The sequence below is a fragment of the Labrus mixtus genome, chromosome 19, assembly GCF_963584025.1.
Source record: "Labrus mixtus chromosome 19, fLabMix1.1, whole genome shotgun sequence".
Lineage (NCBI taxonomy): Eukaryota > Metazoa > Chordata > Actinopteri > Labriformes > Labridae > Labrus > Labrus mixtus.
The window spans coordinates 18,927,742-18,947,862 of record NC_083630.1 but is presented as its reverse complement, the minus strand read 5'-3'; the positions used below and the strand labels follow the sequence as shown (position 1 = coordinate 18,947,862).

Below are 20,121 nucleotides of genomic sequence, written 5' to 3'. Positions count from 1 at the left end.
CACTTGCCTTGTTTTTCCAATTAAATTAAACCGAATAAGAACCAGAGTCCTACTGGAAGGTCTGGAGCACTATAAAAAAAAGAGTTGATTTAAAAAAAAGAGCAGACAAGTTGATTTACAAAAGAAGATGGTGACAGGTGATGATAATGTTTTGCCTGATGAGGAGAAAAGGGAAGACAGACGGTAAACACAAAGAAGGGATTGCCTCTGGTTGAAAAAATGAAGCTCAAGCAGAAGTGCATGTTGTCAAATGACCAGCAGGGGGCGACTCAACTGGTTGCAAAAATAAATCTCTTGACTTCATCTATTACCTCAATAAACATTTTTTTTTTGCATAATACATTTTGTACATGGTCTCAAGTGCAAGTTAATTTAGTAAATAGTGGTAATGTGTTCTGACACCAATATCAAAATCGATATTTGCCTCAGTACGGCTAAAATGCAGAATCAGGAATCGTCATGTCGACCTTTCATTGCAACAATACAAAGTCCAAGAAACCACAACCTACGAGCCCAAGAAGTTCAACCAGTTTCAGGTAAAACATAATGTGACAATAAGAAACAACAACGGTGCGATGCTAGTAGAGAGTGTAAAGTTAGTAAGAGCTCGCAAAACATCAGTAATCTGTGTTTTCAGCCAATATTATGAATATCTTTGAACTTGTACTTGTTTTCTATGGCCAATACTATGAAATTGGCATCAGGAAGCAAAATTACATCTTAAAATCTCCTATTTGAAGTAAAATGAACAATCAAAACAGAGTATGCTTTAAAGCATGGCTAACTGGTTGATGTTTTATTACCACTGCAAGCGGTCAACAAGAAGCGTATCCAACCTGTTGTCATAATATTGGCAACTATGGTTCCAAAAAACCAAGAGGACAAAGGTCAAAATACAGAACTCAAGGTTTCAAAGGATGGAGTTCACAACCCAATTGGGGACAGTTCTTGTATAAAGTCTATAAAAGGGAAAGAAAAGTTGAAAGAGATGGGGGGGGGGGGGGGGGGGGTCGAGGGGATACAAGGGAGGGAAGGTAGATCATGAACAGTAGTCAGTGCTGAGCATGTGCTGATATGATATGGACGATGAACTGGGGAGGGAATGGTGGACAGAGAAGACTTAGGAGACAACAGAGCTTGAAAAGAAGAAGTGAAAAAGAGGTCTCGGGGGTGGGAGGGTGGTGGGGGGGCAGAGCCAGGTGTGAGGGGATTTGAGGAGGACGGCGGAGAGATGGATGTTTTGGAGGAGTGTGGTGTGTCTCTGCTCTTGTGTCCGCGTTCAGCTGCTCTCTGCAGGGTCGTGATCGTCTTAGCATCTGCCAGAAAGCATAAATCAACATGACGAAAGGAAATAATCTGACAAAGTGCAGTGTGTGTGTGCAGGAATGTTCACCCCGTGTGTGTGCCGATATGCGAATGCGGGAGAGGTACCGTCTTAGTTACACCTGATTTAAGATTTACATCAAAGCTGTACCGCAGGGTTTTTGCACATTTCTTTCGCCTAAGAGAACTTCAACTTCACTCCTCCATTTCCTCTTTATAGGTTTTTATAATTCCTATCAACCCTCGTCCTGCAAACAGGGCACGAGGAAGGCTTCAGCTCCTGACATATGGAAGCCATTTCCTTTCACGTGGCCTCGCTTAAACCAGCCAGCTCCTCTTTAAGACATTGCATGTTTACACGGGGCGGTCTGTGGATCTTAAACTGTCGTCCCTTTTCACCGGATGCATATACACTTGCCAAGAGTAAATATGCCCCGAAACCATTCTGAGGTTTCATATAAGGGTGTGTGTTCATGTTCAACTGGCCTTGAATCTTTGTTTGGAACACGGTTGTATCAACACTAATAATTTTTCCGAATGAAAGCTGGAGTAGAAACACACAGTTGCGGTGGAGGTCGATGACTTAATGTAGGACAGAAGGTATCATTGTGGTGCGGCCTGGTTAGACCTGCTGGTATTGACACAGCGGTCTGCTAAAAACAGGAACCGTGCTTTTGCGAAATCGTTTTAGCTCAAGCATGAAATGGTTGCACATGACTTGAAATGAAAATTTCTTGATGTGTGCTTTACAGAAGGGCACAGGAAATTGCTGAGTCCAAATCCAATAATCCAGCAACTGTGAATACTCAAAGACCCATTTTTTTTTTCCAGCCATAGCTGCTTGAGTGGTCCAAGAAGGAGATTTAAAAACGAAAAGACAGAAAAACTGAGAGTCACGATACCAACCATGTCCAGCGTTTTTTTTTTATTCTCCTTTAATTAAAGCAACATTATGCAGGAATTGGTATCCATTGCGACTTGGCATCGCTGCATTTTAAGAGGCAGTTCCTGCTCTCGCCTACGACTTAAAAGCCAGTCCAACGCTAACTCTTGGCCGCCCTCTTGCTAAGAAATTCTCTCTTTTTTTTTTTTTTTTCATCCCATAGCTGTTTTAGTGAGCGCCTGGTTCTCTTCCCTTTGCCATGAAGTCCATACGAGGTAACGAGGGAAGTTTTTCATCAAGGCTCTCTGTGGTAAAGAACTCTGTCACCTGTGACGCGCTTTGAGTGTGGGCTGGTGCACGCCAGGTGAAGAGAGCGAGCACAGAGAGGCTGTGATTGGTTCATCAGATTGGTACCTCGTGGCAGACATTGGTCGAAGTGTTTACAGGCTTACAAACTGCTACAGATGACGGATTTTCTTTGTTCCTTTTTCAGAGCACATGAGTTATTCATTTCTGTCAGGACCTAAAGACCATTTCATTAGAAAATGACAAACCCTGCCTTTAAGCAATTTTGCCTTTCATTAGGAAACAACTAAAGGTTATGTTTTAGAAATTATTTTGGAGCAAAAGATGAGCCAGTCTCAACGTTTTTGCTTCACTGGAACGATTCAGAACACTTCAAGAACTGTTTATAAATTAAATGAACAGGAAGTAAAAGTAGAAGTGCACAGGTTACATCAGTAGACTCGTCTTTCTCGACACATCGCAGATCTGGCCACAAGAGGCTGAGTTAGGAGAGAAGTCAGGTTTTCAAGAGAGCGGGGGGAACAGTCAGGTCCTCTTCTGACCGTGGGGTTGACAGCATCACATACCCCCTCCAACTTTACCTCATCTCACCACCTCACAGAAACCCTCCCCCCCCTCCCCCCTCAACCCACCCAGCCACAGTACAAGGCTGCCACCGCTCTGAAAGCCTAAACCAGAGAGGAGGAAGAGAGGGGCTCCTGACAGCGGAAACAGAAGCACTTTAAAGCTCCAAACCCTTTCACTGAGATCAAAGAGACACAGGAACAGAGCCAGCTGAGACCCAAGGAGAGAGGAGAGGGCGCAGAGACAAGGAGAGAGGAACATAACAGAGGCAGATAGATATACTCTCGATTCCTAATAAATCATAGGAAAAACAAAGTTTTGTCACTGGAGCATGTACCAGTGACTTCATTTTCCACGTTGGTAATGACAATTACAGCAGCTGTAAAAAAAAAACTGAACTCTTTTTAATTTCAGATCCAGCTTGCCTTTTGAAACCAGAGTCCTCAAGGTCAGGCTCCAGGACTTTACGGAAAGAAGTGAAATAGCATCACTTATTGGTTCGCAAACTCCGGCTTTGTAGCCTCGTGTTTACCACCAACTTGACTTTTATGGAACAGGAAGCAAGCAAGCACAATGAAGGAGATGGGGGACACTCATTACTACATCTTTATTCTAGTCGACAGGGTTCCTCCAACTTGTCCGTTACAGGTGCAATATCCTGCTTAATCGATAGTTTTATCCTAAGTAGCACGATTATTTTCAATATGAACACCATTCTGTGTTGAAGAAGACTTGAAACTAGAGATGTAGACCGTGCACTTGTAGAGAAAGATGTATACCGTGGTTATAAATCAGGGGGGATTGGATCATTTCCTCATCTGGTTTGCATGCAGTTGGACTTCTTTTTGCAACCTGTTGAGTCGCCCCCTGCTGGCCATTAGGAAGGGCAGGTTTGTGATGCTCGTGCATTACTTTTATTTTTGAAACAAAGAGATTATTTCCACATCTTAATTACAGATAATGGCCTTCTACTTTGTTAAAAATGACATAATGTGTCCATAAAACATGATTATCAAATTAAGATTTTGTAACTACTTCAGGGATTTTTTTTTTTATCCCAATTGGAGCTTTTTGAAGATACGCCAAACATGTGTGCCTGACATGTCATAATGTCTTCTGCAAACATGGCATTGACAAATAAAATGGCCATGAAAATGTAGGACTTTCCATAGTGCGTTGATCATTGGCTGTTCAGGACAGGACTGTTGAGCCTCGTCCTCGATGGAAATTTCACAAAGCTGTCGGCCTACACCCAGAGGTAGTAACAGAGGCGGGACATTCCCCACAGCCACTCCCCCACTTTAGATACTGTCTCCTTATACAAAGGCAAAATAGCCCCAAAATAAACATAACAAAAAAAGATTGCAAAGAACAGCAACGTGTGAGAGTGCATCTGAGTGTGTGTGATTGTTAATCTCTTGTTTTCATGTGATACCTATTGTTCTTTTGCAACGCCCTAACGCAGTGTAAACTCCCCTCACGCACACTGGGACACCAACATCATGCAGTGGCAGGGTTCAAAGTATGAGCACAAAGGCAAAGTGACAGCACAGCTTCATTGCAAGCGTTGCGGCGGACTCTAAATGTATAAACAGCTGATCGCTAGAGAAAAATGTTTCCACCTGAAACCAGGGTCGAAACAAGGAAGTTCAGAACTGGTGCTAATCGTGCCGTCATGCCGGTTTTGTGAGTTCATGAGTAGAGATAAGTAAAACAACAAAAACAAACTGTAATGCCAGATTACATTCAGAAGAATGTTTTTTTTTTTTTTTTTTATCGGTGCCAGCTGTGATAGTTTTTTCACCATCACATCCAAAGTTCCCACTCTCTTCTTCTTCTTTTGTCCCTCCTGGCTGGACGGAGCAGACCGTAGGCCTGGTCTGGTCTGGCCCGGTCTGGCCTGGCATGGTGAGGTTGCCAAGCTTTCTGGGTAACTATGTCCCCCTGGAGCTGCGAGGTCTCTGTGTGACCCTCTGACATCAAAGGGTCCGGGGGCTGGGTTCAGGAGGGCGGGGATGGCTTTCTATTCATGGTCACATCAAGCAGGATTCCCTCTCTGTGGGATACTTCTGGAGGCGTGCCAGACATTCCCATACAGTGCACAGTCACCACACACACACACACACACACACACACACACACACACACACACACTCGCTGTCCAGTTGACTACACAGCGCTCACGTTCAGTCTCTTGTCCCTCCCCTTTTTTCACTCACATTTGTCTACATATAAACAGCAGAAGAAGCACACATACACACTTGTCCTGCCAGTACGATGTAGAGTACCTCTCTGTGGGCACGTATCATTTCCACCCCACTGCAGTGATAACATGTGTTTACCAACATGGTGCAGCAAAGTGTGACACGCTGAACTCAAAACAAACGGGTCCACGTGACAGAGGATCTGGTTAGAGGTCACGACCCCGCCCGCTGAAGGTGTGTCACAAGACGGAATCGCTTCTGATTTTAGATCAGGGCGGCGCAGCACTTGATCGATCGAAAATGCAAGCGTTTGAAATGTTACATGTTCGCGCTTGTTTGAGGTTAAGGTTTGGTGAAGTTTACATCTGGCACACAGCGGGGAGTATTTTTGTTTTCGCAGGCTGTTTCGCCTTTTTTTTTCTCCCCACTCCGCAGTTAAACGTAATTTCGCCCATTGAGATAAGAATGTCTACCAAAACAAATCGGCAGAGAACCAAGCACGCAAAAAATGAAAACTTGAAAGTCAAATTGCACAAAATGAGCTTTGCCTTTTTTTTCTTGTAATTTCAAGGAAGGTGGGGGGGATCAGGGAACAATCATGAGACCAACACAAAAAAAAAAAAAAAAAAAAAACACAAGAAAGATTTTCTTGTTCCCTTTCTTGATTTTTCCCCTTTTTCAAACACTTTAGCATGAAGCGTTCTCCTTCATCTCCATTTGCCTGATTGCCGTTTCCTTTTCTTTTCTTTTTTTTTTTTCTAAAAGTGAGCACAGGTGGAATTAGCAGCCGCTCTCGGTCGGTGTTTTCACTTCCTCTGGCATGCCGCGGGCTACAGAGAAGACAGGAAGGGGACTCCTGGGTGTTGAAGTGTTAAACTTGTGAAAACAGGGAGGAAGCACATCTATCTTTCCTTTTCCTCTCAAGTAACGTCTCGATGGCCCCCGATGCCTTTACACAAACACCCAGCTGACGCCTGCAGCCAAACAGGAGGTTCAGGTTCCACACACCCCAACAAATCCGCTACTCCCGACAAGTCAGGTAATGAGTGTGTGTGTGTCCCAGGTGAGGTAGTGCGAGTGTGGCCCAGGGCTGCGGAGGAATCGGCGTGGATCCCCCTCAATTCAGCGCGTCACGCTGGGCGGATGAAATGAGTAGCCGCACGGATGGGCCCGAGCAAATCACAAACAATACACAGCGCTACAAGACAGCAGAGACACACTGCTGGAGATGGTTAATCCTTCAGACGGAGATCTGAGGTAAGAACAACAGAAAAAGAAAGAGAGGGGGGGGTCGGGAGGGGAAAAAAGAGGAGGAGGAGGAGGAGGAGGAGGGCTGAGACACAGAGGAGGGAGAACAGGAGCATCAGGTACAAGACACAAATATATGTTTCTCTTCAGAGCTGAAATTCTCCTTCCCAGAGTGAAATCCATCACGTTTCCTTAATACATACTTCTTTTTCGAGGGAAAAGGAAAGAAACAGAAGAAAGGCAAGTGCTGGTGGGAAAGTGAACAGACACAGCCTACTTTATTCTCGCCATTTCATCCATCTTGCTGGACTAATAAAATGTCAAGTGGAGTTCCTTGATATTTAATCATGAAGGGGCCGAGTGCGTGGTGGTGCTGAGCTCAGGCTTGCAGAAAACTAAACACAGACTTGTGTAAAAAAAAAAAAAAAAAAAAAATGGATTTAACCAAAAGAGGATGTTTCAACGACCTGCTGTGTAAGTGAAATGAGCGAGAGGATACTTCTGATACTCTGTCAGGTTTCTCAGCACTATTTAATCCATTCAAATCAACTTTTTCCTCGTTAATGTCGTAGGACTCACTCGCACAGAGACGTCATTCTTACAAATGCGGTCTCACCCTGCAGCTGCGTGCATCAGTGCACGTGTAAGAAGCTCCCACTGGACACATCACAAGACGACCCCTCCCGAAGAAAGAAAGAGAAGTGAAGCATCATGGGATACAGAGGTGGCAAATGTTTCTGTTTTGCTCAGTCAAAACTAAAAAGTAACGTTAAGTTGACATATATTTAAATGTAATGGATACCACGTCTGATATAGGAGATAATAAAGGGCAGAGAGGACAGAATGTGTTCATATATTTCATTTTCATTGTTGAGTTAAGGAAAAAGGGGCGTTCACTTCTTTGGATTTTTCTGATACAGAAAAAAAGGAGGAGTGGAGACGCTATAAAAAAGGGTTAAACTGAGTAAAACTTCAAATGTGTTCTTATACTAAAGGCCTTTTAAACATGTGGAAATACTTCATTTGTTGCATTTCAGTTTTGTGAATCATATAACGAAGGCTCGCCTCGGAGAGATGGAAGCCAAAGTAGCAAAGGAGGGAGAGAGAGAGAGAGAGAGAGAGAGAGAGAGGGAGGATGGAAAATGAGGAGAGAGTTGGAGAGGATTTATGAGCCTGTTCCCTCGGTCTCGTTACTTGCTGTAACTGGCCCCCAGAGTGGGATGGCGGGGTCCGGAGCCCTCAGCTCGCAGATCAGAGTAATGGAAAATCCACGTTTCTACACGGCTGCAGCGAGACATCTGCAGGGCACAGACTGAGGCAAATACAGTGAAATCTTTTTTTTTTGTTTTTTTTAAAACATACTCTGATTTCTGAACAGTCTTGTGCATTATGTAAGGTGTAAAATGAAATATCCTGTTATTGCAGAAATATGTAATCTACAGCTTAAAGTGCGATTAGTGAAGCAGACGTCGGGATAGCGGTTTTAGCCTCAGGATGTAAAAGTCAGTACGAGGCGGCGTGTTGCCGGTGCTGTAATATCTCGACACTCTGCTGCTGTTCTGCAGGAGGGTCTCTTACAAAGTCAATTAAGAACCGGCACGGCTCATAAAAGTGACAGTCAGCCACACCCATCACCATGTGCTCTTTAAGAGAGGAATACACACCCTTCAAACTGAAGGATTCTCTAGTTTTTAAAGATCATCAGAGCAGAATATTTGGACTTTAGAGGAGAACAGATTTGACAAATTAAAAAGTCTACCTCTAATAAATAATCACCAACTATTACTGTGATTATTTCAGTGCATTATTAAAAACAAACATCAGAATAATGTTGAGTTTTAGCTTCTCTATTGGGAGGATTTATTCATTTTCTTTGGCGCATATTTTTATGAACTGAATCTTTTTTGGGTATTGGTCCAGTGTGTCTTATTAAACAGTCACCTTGTGTTATGGGAAATTGTGATTTTCTATTTTTCCCCCGTTAGAATTGAAATGAGAAGTTAATAAAACGTGCATAAAAAGAGTAAATTCAGTGACGATAAACATAACAGTGGTGCGCCCTGTTCATCGTTATTTCTAATTTGATTCTAAATCTGTGTTTTCCTGACTATGAATTATGAATTATAGTAATTAATGAAGATAAGAAATTGTGCCTGCACTGAAAGAGAGCGACTCATAAAGATCATCTTGAAAAACGGGAGGATATGAATGTTTATTTTTATTGGGTGTGTTCCTTTTTTATCGAAGCGAAAATTAAATAATTAAAGAATAAAAAAATGTGGTGATTCTTAAACGCTGGAAAAAATATGGGTATGTGTGTTTTAGCTTGGCTGCACAAGCAGACACACACACACACACACAAGCACACGCATGCACACACACACACACACACACGCGCACACATATTAGCACGGAGCTGTTGGCACCTGCCTGTTATCTCTCCCCCTCAGACCTGGTTTTCCATTGTGCTCCATGGGAGAGCTACAAATTGAGATCTCAAACATGAAGAGGGGGGTAAATGACTGGTGTGAAGGAAATCAAATCCGCTAATGTGTTACATGTGCAAATTCACAGGCCTCGTATCAGAGATTAATGTATTCCCCTTTTATCGAAAAAATGTACATTTTACAAAAGGTATTCATAACCGACCCTTAAATTAAATTCACACCAGGACTAAACCTGCAGGACTCACAATGAGCGGAAATATCTGCTGAACAAATAGCACCACAGGATTTGCATGAATGAAGTGTTACATAAGGAATGATTTATTTGCTTTAGTTGAGATTATTTCATGAACACATCAGGTATATACCATTGTGCAGAAATAAATGCATGTGATATTTAGGAAGAAAGAGAGCAGCAGCATCACCAGCAGCAGGAGGAGCCGCCTCCGTGCAGGTAATCGTATCCTGGTGAGCAGAGTTTTGGAACATGTCTTAACACATCTCCACGGGTAACGACTCAACCCTTAAACCTTTACAGGCCTTGTCAAATATCCGCTGTGCCAACTCCTTTTTTTGTCTCTTTTCTCTAAAACCTGCAGGATCCATCATTCTCAAAAACACACAGGTGCCTTCAAAATACCACGGCCTGCACAGAAAAGAGAAAGACTACACTGCCCATTTAGGCTTCTGAAACGGGTGTATTACAAAAAAAATAGATATACTGTAACTTCAATCTGCCCACATTTCTGCTTAGGCATTTATCTCCTTTCTCTCTAAATCCTGAAATTGCTTCAGAAAAAAGAAGAAGAAGAGGGTGGGGGGTGGTGGTGGTGGTGGGGGGGGGATACTTTCCCTTCTTCGCACATTTTCACAGAGTGGTGCACAACTTTCTTTCTTCCCTTTTTTTTTTTTTTTTTTTCTCCAGTGAAAATTGAAGAGGCTTTATGTCAAATGCGGCTAAAGCCAGCCTCTCCATATCAAACAACGCGGCGCGAAAATTACTGTGGCGATGATAAGGCTGCCAGATAGAGCGGGAGAGAGGAGAGCGAGGACGGGAGAGAGAGGGGGGGGAAAAAAACTGAAAGGAAGTGACTCTACTCAATTATACTGCAAAATTGGTATGACTGAATATTTTTCATTCAGGTGACTGATAGTATCAGTGAAACTGCAATGCAGATAAATAAAGGAGCCTTCTGTCAAGAATAAACACCATTAATCATGAAGCCAGCGACTGCGTGACCGCCTGTCCCCCCGACTTACTCCATAGAGAAAGTATTAAAGACGGGGGAGGAGGGGAGAGGCAGGGGGGAGGGTGGAGCAGGGGAAGCAGTGACTGCAGCAGAGAGAGAGAGAGAGCGAGAGAGAGAGAGAGAGAGAGAGAGAGAGGGGTGACCTATGAAGTCACACAGAATGGGTTTTGGACAGTTGGAGAGGAGGATGAAAAAGTGGCCTTCGCCTCTCCGGCGTGCGTCTCGGTGACAGCCGCCATATCAGGACAGAAATTATCAGATGAGATTATGAAACAATCATCAATTCTTTATGTTATTTATGGCTCCACTTCACATTCACACGTTTGGGTCTAGACGATATTCAAATGGGAATATTAAACAGGAATTCACAAGCAGGCTGTGAATTTTCTTCTTTTCTTTTTTTTTTTACCACAGAGGATCTGAATAAAGTGATCATGTTTTCACGATATTAAGTTAGAAACTCAGACTGGAAAGTGGAAACAATTAGTTCAAAATGACGATGAAACTTTGGTTTGGAAATAGCAGTAAGGCCTTCACTTTCCAGAACAGAAATTCCCACTACAAGTAGATGTTGAAGAAGCTGAAAACTGTCGACCATGGAGCAGGAAAAGCTACAAAGTCAGACTGAAGCGCGGTTAAAGTCTGCACAAATGATAATGAAGTTTGGCTTGCGACAGAATATCAAATATCAAACGGAGCCGTGACACATTCAACTCACAGCGTAAACAGATATTGATGAAGCTGCACAAAACTGTTCTCCTCCAGCGTCTATAAAAGCTGCACTAGACCCTTTTGTCTTTCTATTGTTTAGCATTATGCGTGTGTGTGTTTGTGTTGTTGTGTGTATGTGTGTGTGTGTTGTTGTGTGTATGTGTGTGTGTGTGTTGTTGTGTGTGTGTGTGTTGCAATGCTCGGCCTCGTCCCATCTGGAAGGAGGTGTTGAGATAAGACCCTGGTCTTTATGCTAAGCAACACGCTGCTCCTCTATGCCCAGATTGGGCGCTCTGACAACAGTTTATGTAAATTACAAAACAACACAGCGCATATCTTTAAAAAGAGGGGGGGGGGGCTGTTCTGCTCCAAAGGGAGAGGACACTGAGGGAGACGCTAGTGTAAAGAGTCGGTGTGTGAAAATCACGGGATGGGATATTCGTGAGAATCTCAAGTGTCTTAAAAAAATAAAACGAGGTGATTCACTCCTTTTTTCTTTCTTTTTTTTTTTTTTAAACAGCAACGACTCAAATGGGCGTTTACTCAATTAACTCCTTCCTGCTTCATCATTTCAAACCGAGGCTGTGCTGCGATGACAGAGACGCGCTGCACTTCTCCCCTGGTACCTCCAGAAGAAGAAAAAAAAAAACCTTCCAGTCAGGCTGAGCCCGCAGCTGAACAAACACACTCCTGAATGAAATAACCACACAGGCCGGGGAGACGGAAACACACCCTCGAAAAGAAAAAAAAACACCCCCACCTGAACTCACACAGTCTTTATTCACGAGTCTCACTCAGATGTTTTCTTTTCAGGCATCATTTCAGCGTCACATTTTGTATTTTTCTGAATCCATTAAAACATCCTTTATTTGTAGAATGATAAAAACTGTTTCCTGTGAATGAAAAGCTCCCGACCTAGATTTCAGATTAGAGAAAAGTTTCTAAATTAGCACTTTATTATACTACATTAGTACTGTATGGTTTATAGAACTTGTAGGTCCGAATATGTATTTATATTTTACTGAACTTTACTCCGTATAATTAAAATGTTTGCATGTAAAAAAAAAAATGCATCAAAAATCCACCAACAACTTTAAAACAATCCCTTAAAGTCAAAACTCAGGGCATTTTTTTCCACTAAACCTTTTCTAGTTCATTCCATCTTTATAACTAGAACACATGTTTAGTTACATTTTTTAATCAAATTGAGAAAACCCCTTAAAGTCAAAGTTTAGGGCAAAACGTAACCACATTATCAAACTGATAACAGAGCCTGACAGGCGACGCACAGGGCACCAATCCTCCAACTAACGACCCCTGAGAGTTCTTTCTTTTTGGTTTTCATCTTTATAAACTCCTAAATGGACTCCGTCAGTCTCTCTAATTCTTTCCTAAATCAACATACGGCAACATCGCAAAAAGGTTGTGAGTCAATTGCTTTTCCTGTAAGAATGTTTTGTTGTTTTAGCGGCTCCATTCACAGCACGAGGGCCCGGGGACTCCAGAGCAAACTGCGACGCTGATAATTGACTTGTGACGAATACCTCTGTTTGTTCTCAGCCGTCTCCGGGTGACCGAGAGCAGGCGCTGAGCCGCGTGAGAGGCCTATTTTGTTTAGCTGTGTACCGTGGTCAGGCAATAAAGCTCGACTGAAAGGAGCGGCCTCTACTCTCGGACCCCCGAACTCCCCCCTAAACTCCCATTAAGCCACTCCTGCACAATGGTGGTGGCAGAGGGGACCAGAGCCCCCCGCAGAGAGCCGGCTCTTCACCGATCAATGTGTTTATTTAAGCAGGAAGCATCTTCTCAGGAGCAGGAAGGGGCCCCTCTCTCTTTTTTGGTGATTAGCTATTTCTCGACCCGAGGAAAGAGAGCTAGTTTCAGTTTCAGGTCTTTTGCTGGTTCTGGATTTAAACAGAACTAAATCTTGAATTAGGAAGTTACTAATCTCTGAAGATGCTTCATTTGTTTCATTGCAAACTTGAAACTCTTCCCCACTCTTTTATACGAGTTCCTGAGTAGAGCAAGCACCCAACAAGAGGGGACCCCCACCCCTCCCCCTGACCCTCAGGCTTTAATATTGAATGGCACATTGGTACCTTCCCCACAAGAATTCATAAACTAAACGATTAGCCTCTGTCTGTAATTGCATGCTCCCTTGCCTAATAGGGGAGGCGAGGTTAGGAGGGAAAAAAAACAAAGGACAGTTAATTTGTGATTTCCTCTGCTCATTTGAAGGCAAATTAAGTGTCAAACAGCTAATACAGAGCATATTTCATTTTATGAGCTTTTAATTTAATTCTACTGCCTCATATCGCTGGAGCCCGTTAGCCGCGCCATGTACGCCCCGCTTCCTCGTCTGAAAACGGGGGCCATAAATAAACATGTTTCAATTAGGCCCTTCACTGTAATAGGATATGATTCTGCTCATTTGCAACGTATGGATGGTGGATGTGTCATTGCAGACGGAGAGGAAACAAGCTGCCGGGCGTTTGCTGTGTGTGTGTGTGTTTTTTTTTCTTCTCCGGCCACGGATGCCCAGTGGTGACGACTGGCTTGTGTGCGCGGCGGGGGGAAAGCCGGCTGGATTGATGGAAGCGCCGCAGGGGCAACCCAAGTGTAATTACAGGCCGTAATGAGAGGCTGCATGGGGAAGTACCGCAATAATAGTCCCTGTGTACTTAGGCATATCTTTGAGAGGGCTAATAACGATTAATTCTGCTCACCGAGGAGAACTTGTCTTAAAACAATCCAATATTTCTCCATAAGCTGCCTCTTTTCCATTTCCCTGAAGCGACATCTGCGCGTCGACTGCCTCTATTTGCTCCGGCTCGCTACAAGCAGCATGGCAGAGCAGAATGCATCACTTTAAGTCGTCAACGAAGTTTACTCTTCGGCTGCAGCGGGAAACTTCCTCGACTTTATTTTGCATGAAGCTGAACCCGAAAGTGTAATTAACTCTAATTTGCCGTCAGGTAGTCAAACCCCGCTGCCGTAATACGGAAAATGATGGATGTCTTTTGTCATTGAGGATTTTTGTGCTGCTTTTTTTTTTTTTTTTTTAAATCAAGCAGGCCGTGTTACTTTCTCTCTTCTCCATCTATCCCACTTTCTCAACCCGTCCAGACGGCTGCTCGACATCAAGAATCTGGTTCTGCTCAAGGTTTCTGCCGGTTTAAAGAAAGATGTTTTTTTTCTTTTTTTCTCACGACTGATGCATATTTGGTGCACTTAAATAAAATTATAAGGAGTGCAGTCGAGACCTGCTCTTCAAATCAAGTGACATAAGAGCACTTTTTTTATGTGATCTGCCAATTTGAGAAATAAAATGAGGTTGAAATACGATGGAGTGTAGCTTCCTGGGACGGAGAAGTTGTTCTGCATGAGGCTCACATAAGTTCAGAGATAACGTGTGCAACAGTTCACACACTCGATTTAAATACGTCTGGCCCCTAAACAGCCGTCTTATAATAATGACAAATAGTTTCCCTCGGCGCAGTGTGTCATATTAAACAGCTCGTTGCTTTAATGGTTTGGATAAATAGGCCCTGAGTAGTAAAGCAGAGCACGGCGGTGTCTCTTGCTGACAGCAAACCAAGCGCGCAGATAACTCCTGTCCGCACGGAGTGACTGAAGACACCGGCGCCGCGAAACTTCTCCCACCCTTAATTCAATTCCCTGGCTCCGTGTTTGTCCCTCCTCCCCCGTCCTCATTTCCTTCAACCCCCTCCCTAACCTGTGCTCCACATCGTAGCAAAGCACCCCTGACGGATAACAAGCCAGGCTGTTTGTTCGCGCCTGTGTTGCCGGCGCGTGTTCGCCCCATTATCTCTGCATAAGCTAAATGCTAAATTATATTTGCCATTTTGTTTGCAGTGACACGGGACATCAATCACCTCCCTTTTTTTATTTCCTCGCCTCTCTCCCCCTTGTTCCCCCCCCCCCCCCCCTCTGCTGCAGGAGATGAGGGGTTGCGAGGTAGGGTGGGCCGGAGGTGGGGTAGCGGAGAGAGTGAGGGGGGACATAAAAAATTCATTACGCTTAGTGGCACATCAGCAAGGGAGAGATATGACTCCTGAGGAGGAGAAGAGGGGGAGTTGATAATGATGAAGAATATCAAACATAATGCGGCCCAAGTAGCTGCCCCATCCAATTTGTCCCCGTCGCGCCGTGATCGCTTCCTCCGTGTCTGCGGTAAGGAAACAAGCTCCACAAGGACAATGACGCATCTCCTTGTGGTTTTTTGCAGTTTGAACGCGAGAATACAAATAAAGCAGGGCACAAAAGAGACAAAAAGTATGATAGAAAGTAGCTCAAAGGGAGGAGATTTGTGCAACAGAGCGCTTTGAAGCACCGTCGTAGGCACGCCAGCGAAATTGGAGACTTTTGTTCTTCACCATAATCACACGCTGGTGATTTTCCTTCGATGTCACTCAGGATGGTTCGCTCAAAAGCTGGTATAAGTCACAGGTTGTGAGTCATATAAACGCAGCATATCTGACAATCTCTGTCATTTTACGGCCTCCCATTTAAAATAAACCAAATTAAGTACATTTCATTTCTTAAATGCGGAGGAACATAAGGCGATATTTTAAAGTAAAACAGCATATTTGATAACCCATTAGCCCTTATTACCCAACAGCTAACATGCTAACTTTAGCACATTCAACCACTTCCTTGAAAACAGAACATAAGCTAGGGTAATGTTTCCAGGACGTACAAATTTAGCTAACATAAAAAATTCAGAAAATAAATGCCTTTCCTATTTTAACATGTAATGCTATAAATCGGTAATATGAGTTTTAAACCACTTCCAAGCTAATGCGGTTATGTAAGCTCGTAATTGGCTAGAGGCTAACGTTAGCTCTGGTCTGATAACAGGTCATTAAATATGTTGTTTAACTTTAAATATGGCCACATTTCTCTTTCATATTTCAACTTCCAACTTGCTGATCAATCAACACGTGGTGTAAGATAATAATATATCAGAAATTATAAATGACACGACTGTAAAAGTGTCATTTCAACAGCACCTCACCATTAGCATGATTTCTAATGAAATTGGTCGCTGTGTGAATACTTCCTTTTTCTATAAATGACGACTTTTCTTTGCTTCATATCTCGTAGCCCACACATGCATGTGATTGGATAAGGCAGGCTGGTAACTTGTATACAGTTCATGTGTCAGGAGTCGGTGTGTGTCTGTCAGAATCGGGTAGATGTCAGCAGAGGAATCGCTTCCCTCTCTTGACAGGGCTTGATCACTGCTCTTATGAGAGTCGCGCGCTCCCAGGCTCCCCCGCCCCCCCTCAACCCGCTCTCATTTCCACGTCTCTGACACGTGTTCATTTGCGTGTCTCTGACATGTGGATCATGTTGCTCGAGTACAGGGGCCGTGGCCTTTGATCCTGGAAGGTAACGAGAGGCACCCACAGCACCCACGAGGAGGATGCTCCACGCCCACAGGCGGAAGGAAGTTCAGGACGTTGATTTGTATCGCCGTTAGGATTCGGGAGCTCGTAAATGATTAGTGTGATGCAGCTGAATCCAGAAATATAAAGTAAAGAAGTTCCAATTAGAGCGTTCATGTGCCTGGTCTTTATTTGAGTATTTATTTCTTTGACAGCATTTTAAAACACACCTTCACTTTAACACAAATGTCTGAAACCAGCTTGTTTTCTTAAAGCACACTTGTTACTTTTGCTTTAAAGATTGTCTCTGTTTTTTCAGCAGTTACCTTTTTTATCTAGTGGAGGAAAAAAAGTATTTTACAAGGGCATCCTGCATGGCAAAGACAGAAGCATAAAAAGTTGTGACAAAGTTTTGACTATGAGAAAAAAAAATTCCACCAAATTATGAATACGCAGGAACAACGAGATTTTCATTTTCTGATCAAAATATCCTCTATACTTTCTGATGATCTTCCAGGCTAATAAATAAATCAAGTTTATGGAGGCGCTGTGGCTCATACCAAGAGTTAGGAGCAAAAAACTGCATGTTTAAATCAAGACGACTTAAACCTAATGTCAATCTGTTCACCTTTAGCGACACTTGTAACATGACCAGGTTATCATAAAAGGCAACTCAAGACAACACAGACAAGAGAGGGAAACTTAAGGAAGAAGTGCATGGTGTTTAGCGACCGACAGGAAGAATATCTAGAAGAGCTCTTGATGAAAGTGAATCCGCCAACCTTACAGACGACATCAATCGATGTGAGAGTTCATCATTTTCAGAATGTTTAATTTGGGGCTTTTTGCCTTTATTTGATAGGACAGTGGATAGAGTAGGGAATCGGAGAGAGTGGGGAATGTTGTGCAGGAAATGACCCTCAGGTTGGATTTGAACCCAGACCATCTACCTCCGTACATGGAGCATAACCTAACCGCTAGGCCATCTGTGCCCCTGAGGGCTGCTTTGTACTTTTGTACATTTCAGAGCCTGTACTTTTTCACTTCTATCAGTCTTTCTTTTTTAAAGTATCTGTACTTCTACTCTGATAAAGTAAAGTGTGAGCTTTTGTCACATCTGACTGAATCAAATGTGCTCTCAGCTATGATCAAAAGCGGTTTAATGAGAGTGTCTGTGTGTGTTTGAGAGAGACTTACACGTGAAGAGGGGGCACGGGGGAAGGCTCGTAGATGTAACGCCCCTGCGTATGTCTGTCATCGATTGGCACGGGTGGATGGAAGGTCGGGAAGAACTGTGGTGCATCTGTATGAAGACAGGAAGAGAAACATTTATATAAGACATGATTTTTTCATTTACACTGCGCATGGCTCCTCTAAAACTTATTGTCAAGCGGATTCATTCCCCTCCTCGGCTAATCTAAACAGCAGCCGTAATGAAAGGCAGCGGTTGATGGCTATCTTTCAGCAGACCCACCCAAATTAGACCTCATTAAAAACGCTCAACTAAAAGCTGCACTGCTCCGAAATGTTCACTGAGGAAGTAAATGTCTCCAGGCTGATAGAACTGAAAATAAACTGTGATAAATAATCTGAAGAAATTAAGCCAAATGGCACGTTGCTCACCGTATCAAACATAATATGGTTTTGAACAAAGGAAAACATATAAGTACAACCAAAGAGACGTACAAAATGAGAACAAAAACATCCTTTTTTCGCTTCAGTGTTTTGTCACAACTGCCAAAGAGAATTGCAAAGCTTTTTTCCCCCCCCCTCAAGATAAGGCATTAAAACATTTGCATAATGTGAGCTTCCAAGCCTTTTTCTATTTTTACCACCTAAATTGAACACTTTTGCTGCCACCACACTGGGTTCCTATATGTACAAACTCATCTCTCAACCTTAACTGCACTCTGCAAAAAAAAAAAAATCTTTAAAACCAAAGTTGGAATTTTGTGTTGCCACTCTGCAGCCATTGTTGGACAAGTTGCAACAAGCAAAGCATGCAGGGTAATTCTGTTCATACGCTGCCTACCTGAGGGTCCAGTTGTGAAACAGAAATGGGTTAAAACTTGTACACAGGGATAGAAATAGCGAATGAACAACACACACAAGGCAACAAGTGAAAACGTTCTCACTGAATTCTGTATGAACACATGTTTCTTTATTGCCTGCTGAGACCAGTGCCAAGTTGTGTATGAGCACCCTGAGGCAAAGCATGTGTCAACATCTGCATACCGTCATGCAGTAAGTCTCTGAGGCTGCTAGCTATGTGTTTTTTGCCTGTAAATATTTAGTCTTGTGTGCCAAGGGGGGCAAATGGCCAACAGTGGGGTGCCCCACAGCTCAACAAGTGTTGGTCCATGCCAGAGGCAGCTGGGATGCTCAGCAGGTGTCGATCCCCCCCCCCTCCAGCACCTCTCAGGTCTTTTTACCTCATCACTCATTTATTCATAGGTCTGATCACTGCCAGCGTGAGCCAACACATAAACAGTCAGATGTTTGTAATCCTACGTCATTAGATTGCAAGTCTTAAATATGTACTCCAGGGATTTAGTAGTGTGGTTTCATTTTGGGGGATTTGCTAAATCTAAAAAAAACTAAATAGTAAAAGTTGTATTTATATCGGTCTCAAAGTCTGAAACCAAGATACCAAAGTAGGCCTATTGTGAATTGAGTGATTTAAAAGATATATATTTTAAAATCTCCATAGAGCCAGATACAACCTGAGCTGGTCAGATAACCTTTTTATCGACTCAATACCGTTTCCGACTTTAAGTAGCCTAGTAACCAATTCTGAGTACTCCTCCAACCCCAGTCCGCTAAAAAATAAACATTTTATTACTATTATTAAAGACGTTGTAGGCTATATTAATTACCTATAGGTCTGCTGTGGTTGCTTTCCTTGTTGTATGGTCTGGCTAAGTGCACTGAAGGAATGCAAACAAGCTAACTAACCAAAAACAAGCTAAGCTAACGCTAGTGGCAGCCCAGATAGCTGCCCCTCCTTACTCCCAGTGTGTAAAAGGATCAGACTTAAAGTGCTTTATGTAGTATTATTGTATGCACTGTTTTGTTTATCTTAAGCCTATTGAAAATGATAATCGCTGACTATTGCTAGCCTATATTTGAGTAGGCTAATGTTGAATGCTAGCCCTCTAGCCCTAAAAATGTGGTTGCCAGTGGTAGCTATAACACCTTTTTACGCTGTGTAAACTATTGTTTTGGAGAAGTAGAAACTCTAAGTGGTTTTCTTGGTGCCCTATAAATTATGGTAACAGTTTGGTGCATTGACAACTTTACTCACATTACCAATTACCGCAGTTTAGGCGCAGATCACGACAATAGCAGAAATGTATATTCCAAGTTTGATGCTCTTTTTGTTTAGTTTTTTCAACTTGGCACTTGTCAACATGGTAGGAAATATCCCAGGAGATTGACTGATTGGCTCTTCAGGTGAAGAATCAAGTGAAATACTCCAAAAACAAGTTTTAAACGCAGGTCATAGGTCACATTTTGTACTTTGACTTGTGAGTGAAAGTAGCAATAAAAGGTTTGAAACTCATAATTACTATTTACTTTGAATCATTAATGTTCCCAAACACAGCCCTCAAACATCACTCACAACACAAGTAGAGCATGTTAGCGTTTGCTCAAAGTGCTCAACAAGTCAAAAGAAAACTTTGGTAAACTTCTAGGAACCATTGGAGGGTTTTCATCCTGTTTTCACACTCGCACAGATAAGTGGTAAAAGCCTCCTCCATGCAGCTCTGGCAAGTA

The 20,121-nt window shown here is 42.9% G+C and overlaps 1 protein-coding gene across 1 annotated transcript in view; it reads right to left on the bottom strand.

The window, feature by feature from the left end:
• The window catches only part of gli3 (GLI family zinc finger 3), a 101,508-nt gene that overhangs the window by 29,477 nt on the left and 51,910 nt on the right, over window positions 1–20,121 (bottom strand). Inside the window, exon 4 of the mRNA XM_061064418.1 lies at window positions 17,542–17,647. Within this exon, the coding sequence (XP_060920401.1) occupies window positions 17,542–17,647 (106 nt within the window). The remainder of the gene's footprint in view (window positions 1–17,541; window positions 17,648–20,121) is intronic.